The sequence below is a fragment of the Adiantum capillus-veneris genome, chromosome 9 (genome assembly GCF_014529385.1).
Source record: "Adiantum capillus-veneris isolate H3 chromosome 9, ASM1452938v2, whole genome shotgun sequence".
Lineage (NCBI taxonomy): Eukaryota > Viridiplantae > Streptophyta > Polypodiopsida > Polypodiales > Pteridaceae > Adiantum > Adiantum capillus-veneris.
In genome coordinates this window covers 69,784,665-69,811,621 of record NC_140939.1, presented here as the reverse complement: position 1 = coordinate 69,811,621, position 26,957 = coordinate 69,784,665, and the positions used below count along the sequence as shown (strand labels likewise).

At 43.4% G+C, this 26,957-nt stretch overlaps 1 protein-coding gene across 1 annotated transcript; it reads right to left on the bottom strand.

The window, feature by feature from the left end:
• Window positions 1-231: 231 nt before the first annotated feature.
• Window positions 232-7,177, bottom strand: LOC147450642 (uncharacterized). The gene is made up of 10 exons (XM_086519786.1): window positions 6,747-7,177; window positions 5,422-5,626; window positions 5,211-5,301; window positions 4,965-5,101; window positions 4,322-4,565; window positions 3,645-3,749; window positions 3,373-3,555; window positions 2,638-2,839; window positions 2,064-2,543; window positions 232-1,079 (listed from the first exon to the last, which is right to left on the bottom strand). The coding sequence occupies exons 1-10, from the start codon at window positions 6,967-6,969 to the stop codon at window positions 1,012-1,014; spliced, it is 1,938 nt and encodes a 645-aa protein (XP_086375912.1). The 5' UTR covers window positions 6,970-7,177; the 3' UTR covers window positions 232-1,011.
• Between the last annotated feature and the right edge of the window lie 19,780 nt (window positions 7,178-26,957).

Below are 26,957 nucleotides of genomic sequence, written 5' to 3'. Positions count from 1 at the left end.
GGAATGAATTGTCTTTGTTTGGCTTATTGGGACCAAAGGCCAATGATCGGAACAAATGCAACGGCTTTATGAATGTGCTCTCTCTACCACTTTCTACAAATGTTGATGCCTAAATGCGAACATTACCATATGTCACCCACTCCAAGCCAATTCCTAGCTCCTCTTCTCCTTCAAGAGTTCTCCCACAATCACCGAACCAATTTCTTCAATACGACCCGAAAGTAGGCAATGTGGAGGCAGAGATAATGCACGAGAGAGATACATGCATACATACATACATATATATATATATGAATATATATATACATACAATTTCCTTCAAACCAAAATAGATTGGATTTGGAGGTTGGGGTCCTTATATATCCTCAATTGAATCACTTAACCCAATTCTCATTCCAATAAGGGAAAAAAATAGTTAAGATGACAAAACAAATCAAAATGATCACATTGGGCATTCACTTGAGATGCATAAGTTGAACACGTGAAACAAGTAATTGTTGTGACAAGACCAACCGAGCATGACTAATGCTATACTTGAAATTGTAAAGACAAAAGTGCCCTTGCTCTCCTCGACATGGAATTGGGGCTCCATAGTTGTTGATGTTTTGGATGACAAACCCATACGATACGTGGCTTCCCGGGATAGATTCTTAAGGTTATGCCGTGAGTTCCCGTAGGTGCATCTCAAGGCCCCCCTCACACTGGGGCACCCAAAGCAGGGCCAAGCGGAGGTGGCGCCTCCTTATTCGTCCGCAAAAAAGTAATTTTGGGGCTACAATCTTTGTCAGATGGCCGGGCTAACTTTCCAAAAAGTACCCCGCAAGCGCACGACACAGGTTCTGAGGTCTGACCGTCAGCGCGAGGCGGAGAGTCCTCCACGTGGCCTACAGACGTTGGTTGAAACTGAGGGCCAACTGCAATGCTATATCCCAGTGTGACACGAACTGGACGCCCACCCAAAAAATCCTCGTTGGCCAGGCGGCCCAGTGTGACAGGGGCCTCAGAGATCCTTTATATAAAGCAAAGGACGAGAGTGAAGAAAAATAGCAGAGTGGAGGAACGAGAGGAAGCAGCGTCGCCTGCACAATTCCAGAAAACAAGAGAGGTTCAATGTGGTCTCTACATGAAATTTGTGTGTGTGTGTGTGGGTGCGCACGCATGTGTGTGTGTGTGTGTGTGAGAGAGATAGAGAGAGAGAGAGAGAGAGAGAGAGAGAGAGAGAGTAGCTCGCCACCACATTCTAGACGGGTATGCAAATATCACATTCAAAATGAGAACATGCTTGTTGAGTTATCAGTTATTGCTCTGTGATGCTGCTAAGAAGTGCTGTGCACATCGAGACAGCCTTACACGGATTCAAAGAAAGACACTCGTCGTACTTGCGCAGGGGATCGGTCAGCTGTTTTCGAATTTCAATCTCATTGGAGTTTTTTGTATTTAACAACTGGAGATCTCGGCATAGCAATGGGCAACGAGACCATAAACTATTGCTTTCCCAGATCTCTTTGTTTGCTCAGAATGTATTCACCTCATAATTCTTGTAATTTAATACCAAAAGCAAGTTAATGGATGAATGGTCAGGTACTTAAGTTGACCAATTTGATATGTGCCTGAGTCTATGTTTTCTTAATTACCATAGGTTGTACAATTGATTATTAAAAACCTGAGAGAGACCTCATACTGTTTTGGGTCAGCAACCTCCATTGCTAGGCATCAATGCCATTCCTGTTAAGCTTAAGTTCCTGACGTAAGCTAACGTTCCGCCCTATTGAAGTGTAAGTGTATACTTATTTGCAAGAAACTTACATGGACAGTCTCAAGAGTACAATGCTCCTTCATCCCCATTCAATTTGAGCAAGTGACAAGGGCCAAGGCTTTGTCGTTATCGAGTTTCGAGATTAGAAAATACCTCAAGTATGTGGTCAAGCAAAGTGCCAAATGAAGGCATTTTTCAAATACAGGATTAGGATTTCGATCATTTGCATCGAAAGGTAAGAATTTTGAAAGATAAAACTCTTTGCATGAAAAGAGAAAAGTAATGTTGATAAGAAGGTATCACCTACCTACTACGGCAGCTGTGGTGAGACCAAATCCATATGGAAAGAGAGGATCATACTGCTGGTCATTCACATTCATGGGCAATTGACTTGCTCGCCTAAACCACGTCCGTGATGATTTTCCCTCAAATGGGTAGTCCCCGAAAAGAACATCCGCGATGCCTTTGCCCTCCGTTCCGGGAAGCCATGCCGCCACAAGCCCATTCATCAAGGGCAAGTAGGGCTCGACTACGAGGGGTCTTCCAGAAACCAAGACAACGACGCATTTTACCAACGTGCACACATTTTTAATGGTCTGTGTGCCCATGTTTGGTAATGTCAAGTCTGCATCATCTCCGAAGAACTCTGCATAGGGGTCCTCGCCCACCACCACAATAGCATAATCAAACCCTTTTCCCTTAGCAAAATTGCTATCTGGCAACTGCTCGTACACTAGTTCTGTTGATGTATCAATTGTACTCTTTATCGCTTCCAAAACAGATGTACCTGCATTAGCCAAAAATATTATGTACATCAATTTTTTGTGAATTTGGTAGATCATAAGGCCGTGCTGATGATGAGCAATACTTGTGATTACAACCTGGTGTTATGCCTCCAGATTGGCCCTGCCATGTTGTTGTCCATCCGCCACATTGCCTTCCAATGTCATCGGCATGGCTACCTGCCACTAAAATCTTGGTTGCTCGCTTGCTCAACGGTACAAAAGGAGCATTCCCATTTCTTTCGTTTTTGAGTAGAACAAGAGATTTTCTTACAGCTTCTCTTGCCAAATCCCTGTGGTCCTGTAAAGAGACCAAATAATAAAGAGGTGAAAAGAGCTTTGCAAAATATATATTTTCACCATTGAGTACTAAGTTGGCTGAGACATGAAATTGAAGCCCATTTCAGGCTTCATTGGCCGTTTTGGGCATCAAATGATACCCCTAATGTTAGCCCACGGTGTCAAGGAGACTCCCATTTCCGAAGAGTAAGGTGTCACTAGGATATACATATATGAATGGATGTATGTATGCATACAAAAACTTCCATGGAATCAAAGTTTTGGGTACATGCCTGTGCATATGTTTGTGCTTAATGATTTGGCTAAGTATCCATGCTAAATATTTCGAAAAAAGATTAAAAAGGCTGAAAATTTTATCCTTTTTGCCATGAAAATTTACCATACCATGACTTTAACCAGCTACAAACTTAGTTAATGAAGCCCACTTTTGGGGGGAAAGGTGTCAAGCATTTTCTGGTGAAGGCCCAACCTTAGGCTAGAATAATACACCCTCCACCGACTCAACTTCAACCTGTCTCTATCCTAAGTGCTTACCTGAGCACCCACCATTTTGGCGAGCGAGCGATCTGCGAGCGGGTGTTCAAACAGTCCAATTGTAAACTTTACACGGAGTATTCGGCCGACTGCGTCATTGATTCTACGCATGGAAATGTGCCCAGATTTCACGAGGGCCAGCATGTCAGCATGAAAAGATGGGTAGTCGAAAGGTATCATGATCTGCAAGCAGCACTCGTCATGAGCATGAGACATCTCTCAAGTACTTCATGATGATACCTTTTGTGACTCAATTACAATAAGCTGCTAACCATGTCGATTCCTGCATTGACACCCAGTTCGACTGACGACGTGTAATTAATACCTGCAGGGATGGTTATTTTGTCTATCCCTTGCCAATCCGAAATCACGAATCCCTGTACAGACCAAGACACATTTGCATGTAAGAACAAAAACTTAAGTGTCAAATGCAACTTCAGGGACTATAAGAGAAGCAGAGCGACTGCACAAAGACCAATAAAAAATAGGGGCTGTGAATAGCCCAAAGGCTACTTTTTTAGGGTCTTCAGGATCATTTGGTCGTTTCACAAAAAACATGTGTCAAAAGGTTAGCCCAAAATTTCAAATTTTTGCAGATTTCTGGAAAAGAAATTTGCCGAAAATACTGTAAAGTGCTATTTTTGTCAAGCATTTCCAAAAATTCGCCTGAAAACCTTAAAATTTTATGGATAAAATAAAGATATATTTGCCAAGCCATCTGTACTTACAAATGCTTGAAGGGGTCTTATTTTTTACCATGACGGAGACTAGTGCTCTAAGGAAGATCAAAGCACAAAGAACTTTGTTAAGTGGTTGAGATGACACTTTTGTATCATGCGCCATACAGACATGCATAAAGCTTGAACTTCCATGTAAAGAAGTGCCTTCTCATTCGTGTCTTGTCCCAATTTGTCATTGCACACTGGACTCACAAAGGCGAATAGCATACCTTAAATCCTAACTGTTTCTTGAGGACATGAGAGATGAGAAAACGATTGCTGTGCATTTTCTGCCCATTCCAGCTGCTGTAAGAGACCATGATAGTAGATACACCTTTTGCAATGGCATCAAAGTAGCCCACCATGTGAATATTGACTAGACTCTTGTAGCTACTTAGTGTGTTTCTCTCATCGGCACCGTGGTTCGTGCCACCATCTCCAACAAAATGTTTGGCGGTAGCTGCCACATTGTATCTGAGGCAGGATAAAGGTTGCAAAATGAGGATTCTACTCACTCAAACACAATCTCAGGATAATACTACGGATGCACAATTATTAGCTTGACTTCGATTTTTAATTATCTTCACCAGTATGCCTGAGATTTAGACATGTATGCTGTACCCTCCTTGCTATATGAAGTGTTTTCCTTTCAAAAATATGCAGTAAATAAAGTATGCAACCATGACTAACATCAAATGTTGTAGTAATTGAAGTATCAAAGCCATAGTTACAATGGAATGATTTGCAATGACGCCAATCCTGAAGAGATGCCATCAAATGATGCTGACATTATACGAGTATATCTATATTGAAACAGCACACTCAAATTTGCTGCTTCTTTTCAATTGAATAAACAATTACTGTAACACTCACTGTCCGGCAAGAAAAGGGCTTCCAGGCTTGGTTGTTTTTCCTTGTAAGCCCACAATAATCTCGGTCATATTCCGGACTAGATTGGGGTCTTCACTGTAGCTCTCATAACAACGCCCCCAGCTCGGGTTTCGGCACACCTAGCTTCCAACCACCCAGTCATACACTTAAGTAGAATTATTGTGCGCTTTGATTTGAGGTGATACACACAAAATCATCTCATCTACACATAAAGAGAAGATTCCGTACCGCAATGCAAGGTGCAAACACATATTGGATGCCTGTGCCTCGAACTTCTAGAGCTGTAGCTTCGCCTATCCTCCTCACAAGGTCGGGATCTCTGCAAAATCATACATTTGATGATTGAAACCCACAAAGTCAGGTGATGTGCCTCTTGTAAATTTGTTTGCCAATATAAAAGAGGAAGGCTCTCTAAGAATTGAATCAAAAAGTGACTTGCCTTGTACATCCAAGGCCCACATTGTGAGGAAAGATTGTTGCACCATATACATTGTTGTGCCCATGCACTGCATCTATGCCATACATGAGAGGGATGCACAATCGCGTACTTAGAGCTGCTTTTTGGAAACCATCCACCATATCCATCCAATCAGTCGGAGATGCCTGCTCCTTGGGGACACTCCCTCCTCCACTCAAAATGCTTCCTGCAATAAACATAACACATCTTGGCACCCACAGGTTAAATAAACTCTACAAGTTCCATTACATTCATCAACTTACTCTTTCCATGATCTAAACCTACTTTAAAGTCTTATCTCTTTTGCAAAGATTACAAAGAACCCAAAAACTTACATGGTTTCAACCGAACATACCCAAACCCTCCCAAATATGTTAACCATGGTTGGCATCCCTTCGTAAATTCAAAAATTTTACACGGGCTGCGGGCATCCCAATGACCACCGTGGACACTAAATTTTACAAGGTCTTTTAAGAGCCCTCGGTAGTGGGATCTACGGCAGGGAAATTAAGCATTACGAAGAGAATGGGGTCTAAGAGGGCCTTTTTATTTGGCAGTTTAAGAGAGTCAAACCTTTAGTATCAAGAGAGCAATCAAAGGATATATTTTGAATTCAAACAAAAAAAAACGGCTAGTTTATTTGAATTCAAATTTCCTCGCCAAAATGAAATTTAAAAGATAGTGGGTAAAACCATATCATGTAACATATCTACGGAAAGAGTTCGACGTGTAGATCACATATCTATAATGAAGATTGCTCTCCAAATTACCGACTCTTCCTCCGCCAATGTGCGCTTGAAAAGTGAGCAAGCGGAAAAGTAATTTTGGCCCCCCTCCCATGGACGTTAGACGGTCGAGAATGATCCTTCAAAATGGAAAATCCTTAAAAAGGGATCATTCTCTTGTAATATGTGCTCCCACCCTCTCTCCGCCACTCTCTCCACCAATGTGCACTTGACAAATCGGCACACGAAATAGTAACTATGCCCCCCTCCCATGGACTCGTGACAGGCAGGAATGGTTCTTAAAAAGGGACCATTCCCTCGTAATATGTGCTCCCACCATGGCTCCTAAGAATGGTACAGAAGATTCAACATCATTCCCTCGTAACATGTGCAACCACATGGCTCCACCATGGTGGACACACATATTACTAGGAAAGGCCCCTGAAGGACCATTCCCTACACCTTCATTTCTGCAGTAGTCTTGAAAAACCCTAAAACACAGGTGATAGGCCAAAACATGTGCCAAGAACCTCGCTGGCAAAAATCAAAGTTTGTGACGAGAAGCAGAAGAATCTGACTTACCTATAAAGTTTGTCTGAATGGTGGAAGCGTTCGCAACGGAACGCTCAATTTGCATCATTTGACCAATCTTCTCTTCCAGCGTCATGCGGCTTAGCAGGTCCTTCACTCTCGCCTCTACAGCTGCTTCTGGGTTCTTGTATAGGGGCACGTCAGAGGAAGCCATGGCAGCGTGCACACAGAGAAGCAAGAGAACCACACATTGTAGGAAAGAGGCCCAGGCCATGTCTGAGAGGAGCTCTCCTTGACCTCTGTGTGTGTTTGAGAGAGAGAGAGAGAGAGAGAGAGAGAGAGAGAGAGAGAGAGAGAGAGAGAGAGAGAGCTGAGCTGATGCTAGCGTCTACAAGGAGCAAAAAGGCGACAGAAGCTGAAGATCAAGAAAAGAACGGCGAAACACTAGTGTGACCATATATCATACATGCATGTTTTGGGGGCGGGGGAGGGGGAGAGTGTGTGTGTGTGTGTGTGTGTGTTGGGGGGGGGGGGGGGGGGGGGGGGGGAGTGATCAGTGGTGTACCCGAGAGTCGGCGCATTTGCGGATTGTGCAAGCTGCAACAAGCAGGCGCTTTTGGAGGAAAGCTGGCAGGGGTCAGTACTGGCGGGCAGAGAGAGAGAGAGAGAGAGAGAGAGAGAGAGAGAATCTGTGTGTGTCACGACTCACGTGTCCGTGTTTGTGTGTGTGTGAGAGAGAGAGAGAGAAGAGCCAGGGCCCAGCCCAGGGTGATGGCACCTTTGGACATAGAGTTCAGTCTCGGATGACGTTTTTGTTGTTCGTAACGGTGCACGCCAAGTCATTATAGTGTTTAATGTATTTTTGATTGGCTGGCATGAAGGTAGCCTGGTAGGTATTGGCTAAAGCTCAAGCTCTTGTAAGGTGGGCGAGCAATACCCCATGGCCATTTGGCAAAATGCAACCCGATAATATAGATAGGTGGTCTTGAGCTCCGACCATGATTGTGGTGCCCTGGCATCGAACCACTTCACAAGCTTTGGTCTGCTACTTCAAAAGGCCGCATGTTTGTTCAAAATCCAGTGTGACACGTTCGGAGATTCCCACCACCAAAACTGAGAGGGGCAAGTGTCCCACTGCGACATGGGCCTAAGATGGCAAAATCCCTGGTACATTCTAGAGCTTGCATTGAAGAAAACCCACAACATTTTACAAGTTTTTAGTGTAAATACCAACAAATTCTTCAATTTCTGACGTAATTACCGAAAAGCATGCTCAAAAGAAACTAGTCATGCTTGGTTGACCTTGTTGTGATCCTCATCTCTCTTTCTACCATAGGAACGCAGGAAATTGTATTAAAGAAAGAAGCTATGCTTGAGACCATTCAATCTTTATCAAAGAACCATTACATGTCCGCCTTTGACATTTTTTAACCTAGAGGAATCTACTCTGAGGAACTACCGCATCTAGGTTGAGTTCCCTAACCTTCCTTTGCACTACAATCAACACCCCCGCGCACAAGGCCCTCTCAGCTAGGCAAGGTACTTAGAGGGCACCCTTTAGAGGAGTTTAACCATGCCTAGCACCCCCAAGTATTGGTTGAGATGGTTAAGGCTTTGAACAATGTTTTTTTCGTGGGTAGAATGCCACTTTGCTCGAGATTTCCCTATCAAGAGGCCTCCCCCCTGGCTACCCTATCTCCCCACCTGTCCATTCACCCTTGCTCATGTGCCTTAGGCCAACCCTCAATCAAGTGGTTAAGGCCCATCAACTCATCAACATAATAACTCTCCAATGGCTAGAGATGCCCCCCAAGCCTAGCCTGACCGTAGGGATACTCGGGCCCCTCCTCACCCTCCTAACAGGTTCGCAATTAGAGATTCTCACCCTCATCAACATAATAACTCTCAAATAGCTAGAGATGCCCCCCAAGCCTAGCCTGACCGTAGGGATACTCGGGCCCCTCCTCACCCTCCTAACAGGTTCGCAGTTTTGGCTACCTTTTAGGATATGCAACAACTAAGGTGGTTTAATGGTGAAGGATTTTGGCCATTATTTCTGACTACCGCATCTTTATTGCACCTTATTTTGAAAGTGCTATAATTATTTACAACTCTTGTCGGATAGTACTCTCGGGTAACTTAGTAATCTGGGGTACCGAACTTTAGTATTTTGCAACCCAACTTTAGTTTCCTAAAGTGAACTTCCGTTTGGAAGCACATGACATTACTCTCCCTCCTTCAAGATTGAACACACTACACCGCTCCTCCTCTTATTTTTAACACGTTGTAGTGGAGATACATCGATTTTGCCATTGTGTTAAAAGTGATCTTGGGTGGAAAGACAGTAATGGAGATGTTTGATTACTTTAGAAATCATATATGCAACAAGTAAGGTACTTTAATGGTGGATAATTTTATTTTTATTTTTTCATTATTTTACCATAAGCGTGAGGAATTGAATTAGAAGAGCAAAATTATTACAAGACAGCAGTTATTGAGACTGTATGATGACCAGCATACCATAGGTTTTGAGGGGAGATATATAAATCGAGCAAAATGTCAGACACAAAACAGAGCACCAAACAGGGGGGACCTGAACACAAGTTGAACCTCATAGCATGCATTACATTCAATTTCGGCATGGAACCTGTCCAAGTAGTAGTACCCTTCGTTAACCCTATCCTCCAACTGAGCTATTTCGATGTTGAGCTCATTCTCCCAGTCGTTCTGAGCCAGCACCTTATCATCCAAATCACTGCCTCCAGCTCCCTAAGATTGAACTCGATCATAGAAGTACTTGGAATCCTTGAGAATGTCCTTTTTTGTCCGATATAGCGTGAATTGGTCTTTGGTGATCTTCATGTCTTACACATTGATAGAGGAAAGAAGGGTTTCATCCTAAGGGGTCCACCTTTCAAAAATACCTAAAGCATTTGCGTTCAAGAGGTATTTTTAAAACCTCTCTACACACACACTTCATCATGAATTAAAAGACCCCTCTTTCTTTATAAACCTGTAACTTTTTTTCAATTTTTTATTTTAAGTCCCCTTTTGTCCATGTAATTTTGTAACTCTGTGGTATATAAAAAAACCCTCTGGGTGAACTCACGTGCTACATTTACATATTTTGAGGTGGAACCCCCCAGGTTTAGGGGTTTCAAACTAGGTGTCTAGTAAGCAACTTCAAACATTTTACAGTTTCTCTGACGCTAGATGAGCCACAACTTATAAGAATTCGGCTTTAGACTTATTCCAAAATACAGAGAGAAATTCTACATAATCCCCTAAGAGAAGCTCTTTCCATGAGGGAGAGAAGCCTAAGGTGCGCATCAGAAAGGTGATGAGTTCCTTGTTGTCAGGGTAGACCAGAAAGAGATGGCCTAGATCTTCAATGACTCTGTTGCATCTACAAAAGATTTCGGAACTAATGTTGGCTTTGAAGGCCTTTTTTCATGTCCATAAGGCTTTATGGAAAATCAACCAGAGGAGCACTAACTTTTTAGGCTCAATAGAGGAGGCACAAATGTTGCGAAACGTGAATTCCCATTGCTTATGGGAATAGTTAACTCTCCATCTCTTGTTAAGAATGGCAGGGATAGTAGAGGCCACACTGTTGTTTTTCTAGACAGGGTTGTGGAGCTTGAACCTTCCTATCCAGGTGAAGGCCCGGAGGTCTAAGGAAGAGGGGCCTTGAAGCGTCCAAACAAGCTTAGAAGGGAAGGACCTGATCCTAGATCTGATGAGTTGTAGGTCCCAAGATTTAACCCAAAACCTGAGAAAAAGTTCCATATCGTCTAGCCAATCTTGGGCACTTCGATCCCAAAGTTGGGACCATGTCTTTTTTAATGGTGGAAAATTTTGAAATTTATTTCTAATACCATATCTTTATTGCACGTCATTTTGAAGTGCTAGAATCATTTACAAGTCTTGTCAGATAGTACTCTCGAGTAACCTAGTAACGTTAGGTACTTGAGTTTACTCTTTTGAAAAGTCTTCAAAGGGAGTTTCCAAAAGTAAACCTCCATGTGCAAGCTCATGAAGTTGCTCTCCCTCCTTCAAGCTTGCACATTCATTAAGAAGTGAATGGGGTATAGGAGGGCCTCTTTATTTGGCAATTTAAGGGAATGCTTAAAGCTTAAGCCAAGTTTGACCAAGCCTAAAAGAGACGACAAAAAGGCTGATACTTTTTTAAAATCCATTTTTATATTTTATATTTGAAAATAGTCTATGTAGTAACCCAAAAGAGAGGTGGATAAAAGAAATTTAAAATGTCTTTTTTCCACCCCTCTCTTCTCTCTCTAACATATAAAACACTCTCTCTCACTTATATCTCATTAAAGAAGACACTTTTCAACCCCCTTCCAGAAAAGCAAATTTTCCACATTCTCTTGCTGCATTCTCTCTCTAAAATGTGAGCCAACTCTTTCTCTCTTTCTCCCCCTTTTCTCTCTTGTCACTTCCCCCTGCCAATCATTAAGGGGACATTCTTTGCTGCCTACTTTTGATAGAAAGTGAAGATCCTCCAAGGTTGCAGATCTGCTCTCTCCCACTCTTGTCTTCCTTCTCTCTCTCTCTCTCTCTCTCTCTCTCTCTCTCTCCTCTCATGCTTGTCCCACTCCAGCTCCAGGTGAGAGCAATAGAAAACTCCATTACCTCTATGTGCAATAGCATCTCTCTCTCTACACTCATGATCCACAATTTGAATTCAAAGGAGATTGAGGTACACTCCCTCTCTTTCTTCCCTCCACAACATAATCCTTTTCTCCTATCTCTACTCTCCACTTCTTTCCTCCATAGCCAACTTCACCTACTTGTAGCAGTCACCATTACACATACTCTCTCTAATTTTCTTGATTAGCTAACACAAATGTCATTCAATCCCCTACCACCAAGACATTACTAACAAGACAAAATGATATTGATTAAATGCTAATTTGGACCAGGAGTACATTGCTCTGTGACTTGGTACATCTAATGCCAATGCTGCATATCAGCTACGGAACATTGGGTGCAACGCAATCAACTTATGGGTTGATGGCCATATTTACCTTGGCACTCCCAATGACCAATGCATCACCACCCTTTCATAACGTCATTGAGCTACTACGTTTTATTGGAGATGGGAGAGATGGATTGTTCGGCTATTGCTGGAGATTGTATTCAGCTTTTGTCAATGAAAGGAAAGCAAGAAAACATCTCTTTGCTACCTATTCATCATTTCAAGAGAAGTACGTGAAAGACGTTCAGCAAGTGAGAGAGGAAGCCAACGAGAAGACGAAGAAGCTGAACGATGAGGTGGCAAAGCTTAATCAAAAAGTAGAGCATCAAAAAATGGAGCAAGAGAGTGTCGGCTAGACAATTACTTTCAGCTACAACACATTGCATGTAATATGCATCGGCGAATCGATCATCTCACACACGCTCCATTGGCTACCACATTCGTAAGCGCAAGCGACATGCGATGTCTTTGCTATGTTCAAGTGGTGGAGCTCAAAAGAAACGTATCCGTCAAACTCGACAGGAATACAAATGCAAGCTTCTGATTTCTTGCATTTTTTGCAGGTTGCTATAATATTATTTCAATATGCAGGAACTTGGCTCGGATGATGGTGGGAATTAATTCCGATGCTGGACATACTCTACTGCAGCATATCATCAAGCCAAAGGAGTTGGTGGAGCTATTGGATGATTCATCTAATGCTGGCATTGCTAATGTTTTGCGCCATAAGTATTTTTGTGAGCTAAAGAGGATTGTGTCGCCTTAGGAGATAATGGAGGTGTGTGACATCACATGAATAATTTTCAAGGCCTACAAAGCTTTGTATAAAATTGTCACACTAGGTCAGAGGGAAAAAGTTTTGTTTAGGTTTCTACCAACACCTTACAATGTCAGCGTTGCAACAAGGTGCACCAATAATGATGTTTCAAGATTTTTGGATGGATTTGAATATGTGGAGCATACCATGTCATTAGAAGAGAGCAAATACTTCCATTAAACAATGTCTATGTTGACTTGTTGAAGATCTAAGAGTCAATGATTAGATTTTATGGGTTGACACAAGAAGAGTGTGATGGCAAAGTTATATTTGTAATGAAGCTTGATGAGTGCCACATTTTCAAAGGTCAACGGCTCGAAAGGGTAAGCATTACGCTTATGAACAGAGCCTTGGTGGACGTCGATGTTGAGCTAAATGCCAACAAGAAGGGAAACACCTGTTTAGGTATTCAGTCAAAGAAGAATATTTGGTGGCTGGCAGAATTTCATCTCCAGCAAGAGACACATGAGTCCTTGAAATGGTATTTCAATCACACCCCAATCGTTCATGTCATTCAGCAACAACAAGAAGGACAATGATTACAGGTTTCAGGTCTAGGTACGTTTCAAGTGGAGTGGCATTTGACAGGAGACTTGAAAATTCTCAAGTGTATGTTAGGGTGCAAGCAAGGTGCAATGACCCTCTTTCCATGCATTTATTGTTGCCACAGTAAAGTCTCATTGGGAACTGAGGGCAAGGGTGCAAAGGCCAGCAAGTCAAAGGGCGGTAAGGATAAGGGTGGCAAAGTTTCAATCAACTCTACAAAAGGTGTGCCTACTACACAAACAGTGGGTAAAGTACTACATCAATGGTTTCAAGGTATCCTCAGTTGTAACCAAAGTGTACCCCGTAATCGAGACATGGATGATTCAAATTGGGATCCTATTCTACCGATTCCACTGATAAATGTGCATGTGTGCACCCTTCATATTCGTATACGAATTCTTGACAAGTTGCTATGTTCCATATTAATTATGCTTAGAATATGGAGCTTGCAGAAAGAAGAGAAGAGTGTATAAGAGAACTCGAATCTATTCTATCAAGTGTTGGTCTACATGGGGGTGCAGTTGAGTTATTACTAGGACAAGAAGGCATCTAGAAGTACACAGGATCATCCTAATAAAATATGTATTGGTGGCAGTAAAGATAGACATTTGCTTTCAGACTATTCTAACCCCCAAAGTCCCAATGAGTTTCAATTGTAGAAAACAGTGTATGACATTACCACCTACAAAGGTAACGAAGCAGCCCTAGGAATTAAGCGTGCTTGTGTGTGGCAGTCTATAGATGATATTTTTCATCTGCTTGAAAAGACAAAGCTAACATGTGCTGAGATATCCACCTTAAAGTTTGTAATCAGTAGTTTCACAACTCAAATGGTGGATGCCTGGGGGGAGATGCACATAACACATTACATGGTGGGTTGAACACTTTGTCTTTGTGGTCAAAAAACATTAGTGTTTGAACTAAAGTTTAATTGTTTATTCAGCACGTTCTTTTTGCACATAGCTCATTTTTTCTTGACACATATGGTTCATTGGGCATCTAGAGTAGCCAAGGAATGGAGCACTCACACTATCAAGCAAAAGCATTGTATTTTAAAAATACACAGCATGGAGGTGGAAGGAAAAAGAGCAATGCCCTACACGAGATGTTCAATCGGTTCTATAGAGTTTTAGCAGGGAGAGAGAGGAAGAAGACTAGAGTGTAAAGAAGTTTGTAATGCAGAATAGAGAAAGTGGTTAGCGTGAGGCAATCACAATTATATCATGCTTCAATGCAAAAGATCGATTCCGACGATGGTTGGAAACAAGGCAACGAAATGGAGGCGTTGGATGGAAAACCAATAAAGTCTGACACTAACCACTTCTATTGTAAACATGCATTGTAATTCCAAGTGATTTGTTGACATCCCAATCAGTGGTCCCGTGGGTCAAGTTTTGTCTATTTCGGAGTTTTTTTTAAAAAAATATTGATAGTATTGAGTTTTTAAGTTTTTTTAAAAAACTTAAGTACTATATAAGTCAAAACTCAAAACTTGAAGTTTATTTCTTGTTTGCATATTCTATAAGATCCTCTCGAGCATAAACTAGCACGCACTCATATCTTGTACCACATGGACGATTCACACGAGCAGACCACTACGCAGGTCAATACCACCACAGCCACTCACACTCGTGAAAATCCGCAGCCAACACCCCATGTAGAATCTACGACTTTATCCACATCCTCAGCCACAAGTCGATAACCCATTGCAACACGCTCCAGGCGCCCAACAGCCTCCTCAACCATAGAATCCAGATGATCAAACCACCATGCAACAGATTTTTGGTGATCCGCACCACTAAATCATGTCAAGCACACACCTTTATCAGATCCCCCACCAATTTCATCTCTACACAGAGCCACAGAAGAAACAAGAGCAATTGAAGAGGAATACCGAGGTCCGCTGCAAAATTTGGAGCCCTTGCCTACTGTCATAGCACCTGGTGCTCAGGCAACCGCAGAAACCACGCCGCAAAGATTTGGACCGCGATACAAACAAAGGGTAATCAAAGTAATACCATGCAACCCGGTTTTTTAAGCACGAGAGGCCAAGAGAAGGAAGAATATAAAAGAGATGAAAAAGAAGCAGGCAGTTGAGAAGAAAGCACAAAGAATGCAAGAAGAACAAAGAAGATAGAGGGAACAAGAGGAATAGCTGAGAGCCAAGGTCGAGAGGGCTCACTTGGAAAACTTACAAGCACGAGCAACAGCAGAGAGGGAGGCGACAGAGGATAGAGCTCAAGCTGCCCAACAAGCAAAGGTTGGGAGCTCAAGGCCTTCAAAAATTCCTCAAAGAGCCAAGCAATGTACAAAGAGGAAGAAGGACAAGGTGACGTCTGAAGAACAACAGGCGCAAGAGGAGAGGAGAAAAAAGTATAAAAATGACCCTCCTTAATAGGCCAAATAAGCGGCTCCTCCACCACCGCCAACAACACAGAAAAAACAGAGATGGAAGCCAGGCACAATTGCTTTGCGGGAGATCCAAAATTATTAGAAGAGTATTGAGCCAATCATGGCCCAAAGCAACCTTCTCTCGGGTGGTGAGAGAGATAATGGATGAATACAGTGATTTTGTTAAATGCATATAACGTGCAGCTTTACTAGCCCTACAAGATGCCATCAAAAACATTTTGGTGCAGCTCTTTCAGGATGCCATTTCCTGTATGGTGCATGCTCAACGCTTAACCTTGAAAAATACGGATTTAGCTCTAGCAATCAATTTGTGAAATGAAAGATGCCTTCATAAGAATTAGTTTATCACATGTACTCTCTCTTGATAAGATTGGTAGTCTTTTCATATAATATCAAAGAGTTACCATTTCATGCAATTGTATAACTTGATTTTGTACATTGTGTTTTTTAAGTATTTGAATTGTTCAAGTTGTTAAATTTAAACTGACCTCAACCATGCAAGCACTCGTCGGTCGGGGGCACCTCTAAGTTATTTTTTCACAAAATCGGGCGATAGGGGCGGCGTACGGAGGCAACAAAACCACCACGATGCACAACGGGATGTCAGATCTAGCCCCTATGCTTTGTGGCGCACAGGACCTTTTTTTCGTCATCCGACTCCCTCTGGCGCCATCGTGCAATGTGACCATTTTTTGCACCGTTCAACTTCATCAGTGTCATCGTGCGTCGTGGTAGTCACATTGCCTCTGTACCCCCCCCCCCCCCCCCCCCCCGCGTCCCCATCACCCAATTTCGTTAAAAAATCACCGAGAGGTGCCTCCTGGCCGACGGGTGCTTACATAGTCGAGGTTTTGTGCACGTGTTGCGGAAATGAAATTTATTGGACAATATGAATCAGAAAAAAAAAGGTACAAAATGTTGATAAAAATCTAGAGCGAACAACTTTTCATTGATTACAAAGAGATATCGTTTGGCAAGGTATATTTGAGATTAAGATACTGGCAAAGGTGACTGAGGTGCTAATCGTTGTTCATGCAATATCATGCATTGTATCGTCGTGGAGGCATATTTGTAGGGCATTTGATTCTCTAGCAGCAACATCAAAGTCTAGTGCCTCCCATTCTCCCATTGTCAGCTTCCATCTTCTATAGGGAAAGACCATTGACAAGCTTTGCTTTGCAATATGATATCCACATTCTCAGAAACTACAGAGCACTTGATTCTATCTTCCTGGTGGTTGACCATCCCCCTTTGCAAGTCCACATTGTTGGTATCCTGTGAACACTTTGAAGTCGAAAGGTAAACACAAACACATGAAGAGACATAAACCATGTTACTGTGGCTTTGTGGGAACCATAGGTGTACTCCATTGCTACTTGCACTGTCTGGAATGGCTTAGGCCATTCCAAAATTTCCAAGGTTGGTGAGAGAACCAAAGAAAGATTACCATACCCATGTTGCCTTGGCGTGACATAAGTATGATTATAAAAAAAATGTCACGTGAGGCAGGCTCAGAGGATGGACATCCAGCATAGAGCAACTTGCCAAGGTCAACGTGGATGGCCTCAAAAGTTCTTGTGAAGGACTCTATTGGCTCCCACTCTAAAAAATCGGATGGAAAACATCTGCAAACATGAACAAGCAATGGAAATCTTACAGTCATCAAAAGCAACGTACACGGCAGAAATAGTGAATAGACAATCTAAAAACTTGACAGAGGAGTAAAATCACAGTTTGCAAGAAACCTCGATGGAGCCACTATTGTCTCTAGCTTTAGTTGTGAAGCAACATACACATGTTGCACCTTTGCAAGCCTCTTGCTATCTTGTGTTTCCTTGAACTCCATGATTCTTCCCTTCCAATGGTGTGCTTAGGAAACCTACATCTCTTGAGATGGGCTGCATTGTCACCCACATCATTCGTTTGAACTCCATTGTCACCCAACATCCACTATCGTCTTGTACACTGCTGCATGAAATGGAGTCAATGACGCTCCTAAGTCATCAAGTACCTGATGATGCCATAGGGAATAGTGGCACAACCTGCAAACAAACACTTATGATTAGACACTGCACATCCATGTTCTCAGTTGTATAAAGAGCAAGATTCTTGATGGTACACAAAGACAATTGATCCCACTTATTGCTATATTGCTCCACATGCTTGTTGGCTTAATGGGGAAGATAATGTTGCAAAGCTTGAGAGGGAAGTAGATCCTCTCTAGAGAGCTTAACGGAGAAGGAGCAGGAAACTTGTTGAGGAAAGAAAGAGGAATGATTTAGCAAAAGGATATGTTACAGATCTTCAACTTTAGGGAGAGGTGTTTAGTGAGGCTCATGAAGAAATGGAGAACTTTAGCTTGAGGAGAATACAATAAGCTTCAGGAGGGAAAGGAGGTTCAAACTTCTCTTGCAGAGCTTTTGGGAGGGAAAAATGAAAGGAAGGAAAGAGAAGCAACTTGCAAGCTGGTGAAGTGAAGAGAAGGGAGAGATGGTACAGTAGAGAGAGAGGGAGGGAAGATCAGCACATTTTTGGAGGGACCCCTTTTAGGAGAGAGGGGGGAGAAAATAGCAGCCACACTTGAGAGAGAAAGGATTGGTTTTTACCCAACTATTTAGAGAGAGAATTAATTTTTTGAATTTATAAAAGATTTTCTCTTTATATTTTATAAAAGAGTATAAGTTTGACCACTTACTTTTAGGCCCTGGCATACCCACCGTTTCAGTCCACATGGCATCCACCCATTTGTCCCTTTCATAATATCCTTTTTAATCCCATGGAAAATAAAGAGGCCCCCTTAGACCCCATTCCCTTCCTAATGTACACCACTCCTCCTCTTTTCCACACATTGTCGATTCCATAACCTCTACTACTCTCCTTTTTTTCTTTTGAAATAAACATATATTGTACTCTTACTTACCATGGACTTTTTATAAGCGATGACCTTGAACATCACTCCAAAGATATCACAAGCGAGGGTGAGCCATGCGATACATCGATGTGGATGTCGTCGGTCCTCTCCAATTTTTGTCACCAAAAGAAATACGACACAAGGGTAATGCTAGATCTTAAGAAGTGTCAAAGAATACAGGAGATACTTTTTTTGGCATAGATTGAAGGCAATTCTTTTAGACTTTGTTTGAAAGTGGAACCCAAATCTATGGGTTGCTTGTATCGAGGATTGGGAATGCATTGTTGTGAGTGTGCGTGTGCATGGATTCATGCATGTGTAGTGCGCAATGCGGTGCATGCAGGGAAGGGGAGAAGCATGAGAGTATGTGTGGGTGGAGCAACCTCAGGAACTAGTAATGAGGTGCTCCTTATTCATATGTATATAATGAATAAAGGCATGTACACACGATGGATGTATGACCGAACACCAGACATCCGGCCTGAGCAAAGGTGCAACGCCTTTATCCCAACAAACTCCCACTTAAAGGTAATGCGCCGATAAGTGAGACCTACTAGCTAAACTACTAGTATGTACAAAAAACTAGGCGAGAGTCCCTCTCGACCTATGTACACTAGCTCACTCTATCGATCTACACGCAGTTGTATCGGCTCTGGTGGTAGGCAAGCGTACGTACCCATGCTAGAGCCTACATATAAATCCCGCATACAACTATGTATGGTCTACAAAACTCCACTATGCATCATGCTAATGTCAACCATCGCACGACTGACAACCCCTGTTGCAAATGCTCCCACTGTGGTTGCTAGATCGGGCCTCAACACTAACAACTCGAACATGAGACGCACAAACGCTGACAAAATTACGCAATCATGGATGTACTCGCCTCCCCTGTGCTATCTGCAATCATTGTATCATCAGGACTATCCATCTCGTATGGATGTGTCAACACCGACACTGGGGAAACCTAAGTCCCTCTCACCTAACTGTGCGTCCTGGTACCAACTCATTAGCCTTTAACATGAGCATATCAAAGAACTCCATGTGTTGTCATCTTTGTCTATATCTCTAGGGAGCAGAAAAAGACCTGCTCTACCTCTGCCTGCACAAAGTCTGACAACACATGTTGTGTTTCAGTAGAGCACTTTTGCTCTATCTCTGTCTCTACAGAGTCTGTGGGCACGTCCTGCACAGCTAAATGCTCTGTCTTGTGAGCATGGTGGAGCTCACTTGCAAAAGAGACACGCCTCGTCTCTCGCTCAAAGCATGCCAACAACAAAATCAAGACTACGCCGTTGGTACAGCTGAAGATGATCGGCCTATGGAAGTGCAAGAAGCCCAGGCATGGCAGTTTACAGGCAAATGACAGGGACATTGAGCAGGTATTTGGTGCAGCTAGGAGACAGGTACAAAGGGATGGAGTACTAGCTAGCAGAAGCTGCAAGTATTTTTTGCTATCACAGGTGACAGGAGCAAATGTTGATGTCACAAGCTTGGTAACGAGACAAGGGATGTTGAATACATGTGCTATTAGGTTTATGATATGGGATTTTGATCGATATTTCTACAAGACACTCTACTTGACAGGGTTTTTTCTGTGCTTGAAGGCACATATCTCATAGCTCACCAATCAAACGCTCTGGCGGATTTATGACTCGGGATTAATGATGATCGAAGTGGTCAAGTAGTCTTTCTTCTCGACAAGATCTCCTTCTACGAAGTGGATTCCATTTGTTTGTGGCCTGTGGAATAGTGGATATGCTGCCCTTTAGGGTAAGCTGGCGTAAAGTGAAACATAACGGACATGAGAGAAGGGTGGTGGGAAATAAGACCAAACTGGAGTTTTTTGTTTTTCAAACACCAGAAGCTAAAGTTAGCAAAAAGGCTGAAAAAAGGAATGAATTGGATGGGAGAGTTGCCAGGCCGGGCGGCACTCCAGAGGACAAAAGTTCTTTGGAAGCCTGGAATTACATGCACTGGTGGTGGTGCCATCTGGATGGGGCGTTTTGGCATGCGGAGTTCTCAGTGGAAGGGGGGATCTGTGGTGTCTTTCAGGTAGCATGAGCACTGGGTTGCATAGGAAGGGGTGTTGAAGGTGATTAGCAGAAGGCTACGGATAGAAGCTGGGGATGCTTGATAGCGACATAGCAAGTGGAGGGATACCAAGTGCAGGAGAGTCAGCACTGCAAGCAAAAAGGGGAGTGACTCTTGAGTGCATGAAGGGAGGGTTGGCCGCCATGGCGTGAGAAGGAGGATAAGGGCATGGCAATGTAGGGTGGTGAGAGCCCAACAGGTTGCATGGCTGTGAGAGGCGAGGAAACTAAGGGCGTCAAGAGCAGGGGAGGTCGCCTGTTGTTGCAGGTCAAAGAGGAGAGCAACGTGTGAAGCAAGGCCTTGAGCAAATCGAGGGCCACTCACAAGCAAAGCAAGGACGGCAAGCAGGACCTGAGAGCAAGGGAGAGCTGAGCGCTGCTGACGAGCAGCCGGTGGTGATCATGGGTGGGCTGCGTAAGGCAAGGTGAGGATGCCATCAGGAGGAGTAGGGGCTGCGCTATATGGAGGAAAGGAGGCCGCCAAGGGGCCGGGCCATGAAGGAGGCAAGGGAAAGTACATCACTGGCAGTGGAGAGAGGCCAGGCGGAAAAAAATACCTATTGAGCAAGGTTTCCTGTTGCATGGTGAGCACGTCAAGGCCACCAGGGCATGAAAAAGAAGCAGCCAGAGGGGGCGCCACAGGAGGGGCAGGGCCTGTTGGACAGAGTGTGGACGAGATGTGGATGGCAGTGTTGTGACAGGAGGGATGATAACCCCCAGTGATGGGCAAGATGAGGACTTGGGAGGCCACATGGTAGGCCTATCTAGAGAGGTCGCAAGTTGAAGGGCAGAGGGCTTCAGCGTGGAAGAAGGAGGCCGCTAGTACGGGTTGCCAATAGCCGAGGAAGGGCACCCGGTTGCACCAAGGCATGCATTTGACAGTAGTCATCATTGTATCAGAGTTCTCTTTTTGCTATGCATAAGTGAGCTTGCAGTTTGGTTGAATTATTTTGTACTCGGCTATCATCTTCTCGTCTGCTCGTCGTCTCGTGCATAGTGTCCGTGGTAGCGTTGGCTTCGGGTCTTTTTTGTGTGTGTGTGCAGAGAGAGAGAGAGAGAGAGAGAGAGAGAGAGAGAGAGGTTGGGCGGGCTTAATGTGTGTGTTTGTAGATTTTGTGAGTGTACTATGCATTAGCAGGTATCGTTGTGTGTTGTTGAGCCAATTATGCTTGGAATTTATAAGTGATTGTGTTGTGTGTAGCCGAGAAAGCTCGAAGGCGAGCTGTGCAGTGAAAGTTTGCAAAAAGTGTACGTGTGTGATTCTGTGTGGCTAAGGGTGCGGGTTAATCCCTGGGCTATAGAGAGGCAAGCTTGGAGTGTGCTGGGTTTGTTCCCCTTTCCACCGTCTCGAACCTCAGACACATGCATAGGATATACCATGCTGCTGCGGGCTCCTCTGGCAATCACTAGTGAACCATAATACATCTGGAAAGACTGCTCTTAAAGTAGTATCTAACAACCAAAGTCTGCTAATTGTCTCATTGAGATTAAGCTATGTCTCAGTTGAGGACATAGCGCACATGCTATAGCGTGTATGATGCACCACTGGGCAAAGACAAACAAACATCTCTTGCACCCTCTATGTCAAACCCCGAACCATTGGCCAAGTGCACACAACCAAGTCTCCCACTAAAAAAGGTGTTGAACCACTCACGACATGGTGTGACGTGGAATGCAGCATCGCTGTCTAGTAACCAACATAGAGAAAATGTGTTATCCATAGACAAATCTGCAAGAGGTACACTCGAGGCAAGCATGACATCACCGTTCACTGTCATAGACTACGTGGAACTGCCTCTCTAACCTTTATCAAAGCCATATCTTCATCTTGCATACATGTCCGTTGTTGTCTCATACGTTGTCAGGAGTTTTTTGGAGCAAGGGATTACGCATATGTACATACCCATGCATGGTGCATCAAATAAAATATTGCTCATTTTCCAGAGCCATGTGGTTACGTGGGGCCCACATGTGTACAGGTAGGGCAACATGTACATAGTGCATCGATTTTCATCGTTACCAGTACCAGTGTTTTTTTTCTACAATAATGAGAAGTTGGTAGCGCGTAAAACTTCTCGAGGAAGCTATCCGCGGGCCGATGACATGACGTAAGCGAGTGCGTCAGATGTCATCTAGTGGCGTCAGGAGGTCGAACGGGGTCAATACTTGCACGTGAATGAGTACGGACACAACGTGGGTGTTTTCTTGTGATAATTAGGCAGAGAGGTCATCATTAGGACCACTTTTTGGGGCCACTTCACGTGGTTGCGAGATGCATTATTGAAAAGAAACTGAGTGCCAGGTGTGCGGATGATGCAAAAAGGTGACAACTAGGCACTGCGAGGTCAGTTTTTGGCCTGTTCGGGGTCCGTTTGAGGTCATCTAAAAGGCCAAGGGTGCCCAAGTAATAAAGCCAAGTGTGGAAACTGAAAAAACAGAGAGAAGACCAGGAAAAAACGTGGAGAAAAGAGGAGGAACAGCCGCAAGTGTGTTTTTGCTGTTTTTGGAGCTTGTTTTGGTCGTTCTGAGACTTGACTATACGCGATTTGCATTAGCCTTCGTGTGAGGATCGATAGCGTGAGGTTTTTATTGAGCTGGGGGATTCTCAAATGTGGAGATCCTTTCGGTGATACAGGTAGCTGGAGCACCCTTTTTGTGACCTCGCCATAGGCTATGTACTAGTGAGTCCTACTTGGTGCTCGAGTTCTATTGTTGACAGTTTATGCATACATATACAATCTATATTTTGGGTTCACACTGCTCTACTTCTGGGGAAAATCTGCCAAATTTTTTTTGAGTTGTGATGGCTGGTTTTCTGGTCTTTTGAGCCATTTATGATGTTATGATGCTGAAATTTTGACAAATCAGAGGATAAGACAGGTGTGCTTCCTTGGGAGCTTCATGGTTGGCTCTAATGGATGATCAAAATGGACCTCAATTCATGCCTTTTCATTTAACTCAAAGAATCCAGATAAATGTTCACATGTCCAGGAAGGTTTTTTTCCAGCAGCGTATAGTCTTTATGTTCGCGCCAAGAAGATTACGAGAGATACTGGAATGTCCTTTGCCTGTTGTAATTCCGATGATTAACTATGAAAACTCATTTGATGTGCACGTATTTGTCCTTATCTAAAGTTGAGCTCCATTGAAGTTTCTGGGAATTGAGTCAGTCAAAAGTTTTGGGTTCTTGCACGTGTGTTCGAAGGGGTTCTCAAATCATAGTAGCTTGGGTAGCCATGGCTTTCTCTTATCCGGAATTTCATGGAAGAAGTGAAGATGCGGAAGACTTTCTGGAGCAAGTCGAGGTGGCATGCATAAGCAACAATATGTGTGATGAGGAGAAGATTTTGAGGCTATTTGGATTGCTTTTGAAAGATGAGTCCCGTGTTTGGTTCATGGATTTGGAAGCTAAAGAAGCAGTGGCTTCTTCTTATGGTTTGAGTCTTGACAAGTTCATAGAAGCTTTTTTAGAGCGTTTCCAGGTTTTTGAAGATGCAAATGCAGTATGGAATGAGCTCAATGCTCTTAAGGAAGGTTCTTGTCAAGGTGTTGATGCCTATGTACAAGGTTTTACAGATTTATGGACTCGTTGGTGTGTTGCTCTTAAGGATGAGACCCCCCCTTGTTCATTGAAGAAAAGTTTTTTTGTTGATGGTTTGTCACCTTGGTTGCGGTTCGAGGTTGAGTTGAAGAGGCCCGAGTCTTTTGAAGATGTAGTATGCATTGCAAAGCACAAGGAATGGATGTTTAAGCGTCTTGAGGAACATGGTATCAATACAGGTATGCATGTGCAAGATAGATTTGACATGGAAGATGAAGTTAAGCCTAAGCAGGTGAAAAGTATCCTATCCTATGATGTTTCTCGTTTCTTTCCAAGGTCTATTGTGTAGCGTAAAGAGGTCTGACAGGTTGACAGGTTTATGGAAGAGACTAAAGAGGTGAGCAATTCTTTGGATACAGGATTGAAAAGTCTAGAAGAGGATGCATTGGCTACTTGTGTACCTTGTGATTCTGGGTGTGAGTGTGAGGTTGAGGTTATTGATGATGAGCACATATCTTTGGATACTAGTTCCTTGGAAATTAGGGAAGAGGGCAAGGTTGAGATCCATTTTGTGGATTTGTTGGATGTGGAGCCTGTTTTGAAGCCATATTTTGATGTATGTGCAGTGATTGAACCGATTTGTGAGCATGATTGTGGTTTAGAGCAGGGATCTGTATTCTTGGAGACTGATGAACCCATGCTAGAAGCTATGGATAGTGGTGCTAGCCATGATTATGATGTGGATAAAGTTATGTGTGATGATGAGTATGCTTATGATGATGAGAAGGGGTTTGGCATATATGAGTCCAATTTCAGCTATGTGGATGCCGATGCTAGGGATATGTGTGCTGCGGGGATACTTTTGTGCTTTGGATATCAACAACTTTACCTTCACACAATGCTTTTAGCTACTTGGGTGCATGATTTGCAGGTTGTTGCTATGGATGGTGAAGCCAAGATGCCAGGTGATGAGTCACTTGAGTTGTCTCTATCGATTGGGTTGAATGTGGCATGCAATATTTATGCTTTTGGAACTCCAGACAGGGCGGATGTGTTAGTTGGATATGCCTATGGTGCATTTTGGTTCATTGTTGACAAATGTAGGTGTGGTGTTATGATGCTTCTAGCTTGTGAATCAGGCGATATGCCGTTGGCCTTTTGATCCAGGTGGAATGAGCATCTACTAGTGCTGCTGCTAAGCATGAATGCTCTAGCAGGCTAGGGGGTGGGCAAATTATGTCAGGAGTTTTTTGGAGCAAGGGATTGCGCATATGTACATACCCATGCATGATGCATCAAATAAAGTATTGCCCATTTTCCAGAGCCATGTGGTTACGTGGGGCCCACATGTGTACAGGTAGGGCAGCATGTACATAGTGCATCGATTTTCATCGTTACCAGTACCAGTGTGTTTTTTCTACAATAATGAGGAGTTGGTAGTGCGTAAAACTTCTCGAGGAAGCTATCCGCGGGCCGAGGACATGAGGTAAGCGAGTGCGTCAGATGGCATCTAGTGGCGTCAGGAGGTCGAACGGGGTCAATACTTGCACGTGGATGAGTACGGACACAACGTGGGTGTTTTCTTGTGATAATTAGGCAGAGAGGTCATCATTAGGACCACTTTTTGGGGCCACTTCATGTGGTTGCGGGATACATTATTGAAAAGAAACTGAGTGCCAGGTGTGCGGATGATGCAAAAAGGTGACAACTAGGCACTGCGAGGTCAGTTTTTGGCGTGTTCGGGGTCCGTTTGAGGTCATCTAAAAGGCCAAGGGTGACCAAGTAATAAAGCTAAGTGTGGAAACTGAAAAAACAGAGAGAAGACCAGAAAAAACGTGGAGAAGAGAGGAGGAACAGCCGCAAGTGTGTTTTTGTTGTTTTTGGAGCTTGTTTTGGCCGTAAACTGCTCATCCGAGGTCGGATTTGAGCACTTTGACATTGTAGACTGGGGTTTTGGGCCGTTCCGGACGCGATGGCGCTTTCTATTTTGCCAAAAACTTCTCTTTTCCTACTGTTTTTCTGTGTAAGTTTCTCCTATGAGCGAAGTTTCTGCTCTAGTTTGTGATTGTATCTGGCTTATTTTACCCATATTGTGTGAGCTATTTGCCCCATTAGTGTTGGCCCAAGCTCAATTGTATCTAAACATCAGAAATTCTCCTCTTTTGAGCTGAGTTTTTTGGGTGTGTGTGTGTGTGTGTCTCTGTGTGGAGTGGGCAAGTGGATAGTTGCTCTCCTCTCACTCCATAGGTGTGTTTTCTGTCTCAGCCAGGTGTGTTGTGTAAGCCGAGTGGTGCCCCATAGTGTGTGTGTGTATCTTCCCAAGAGTGTGTGTCGGGTCGTTATAGAGGCGCTGTGTGTGTTTTCATCCCGCTCACAACGTCTGAAACAACGGTGCCTGATGTGTCCTGTGTGACCACAATACCAACATAGTATGTATCGGCAAGAATGAGACCACTGTCTCTCACTATCACACATATCTACTGCCATAAAAGAAGGCCAAAATGGCAACAAAGTGGGAGATCACTTGACCACTACGCAATCATGGAAACCATGATGAATCACATCAAAATAGATGCTCACGTATGCATAAAACAACTCCACAATCTGTTGTCTGCTGCAACCATAAACTGGGACAAACTGCTCAACCGAGTGTAAAGCGGATAACCATATGCATAGGTAGAGAGAAAACTAGCTCAAAACACATCCCACAAGAGAAACTGCCTGGCAAAATTAGTTAAAAGCTTTGAAACATGTGATTGTCTATCTGTAGCCACACAAGCATATGCTAATCCTCACTCATGCGAGAGTGGGTACAAGAACACCAAATGTGTCCAAGTTGACAAAACCTATCAAAGTGAGAGTAAACAATCGATCCCTATCAAAGTGGAATATATCGACCATTGTACAAGATGGCATAACACTGCAAACTTTTATGGCGAGAAG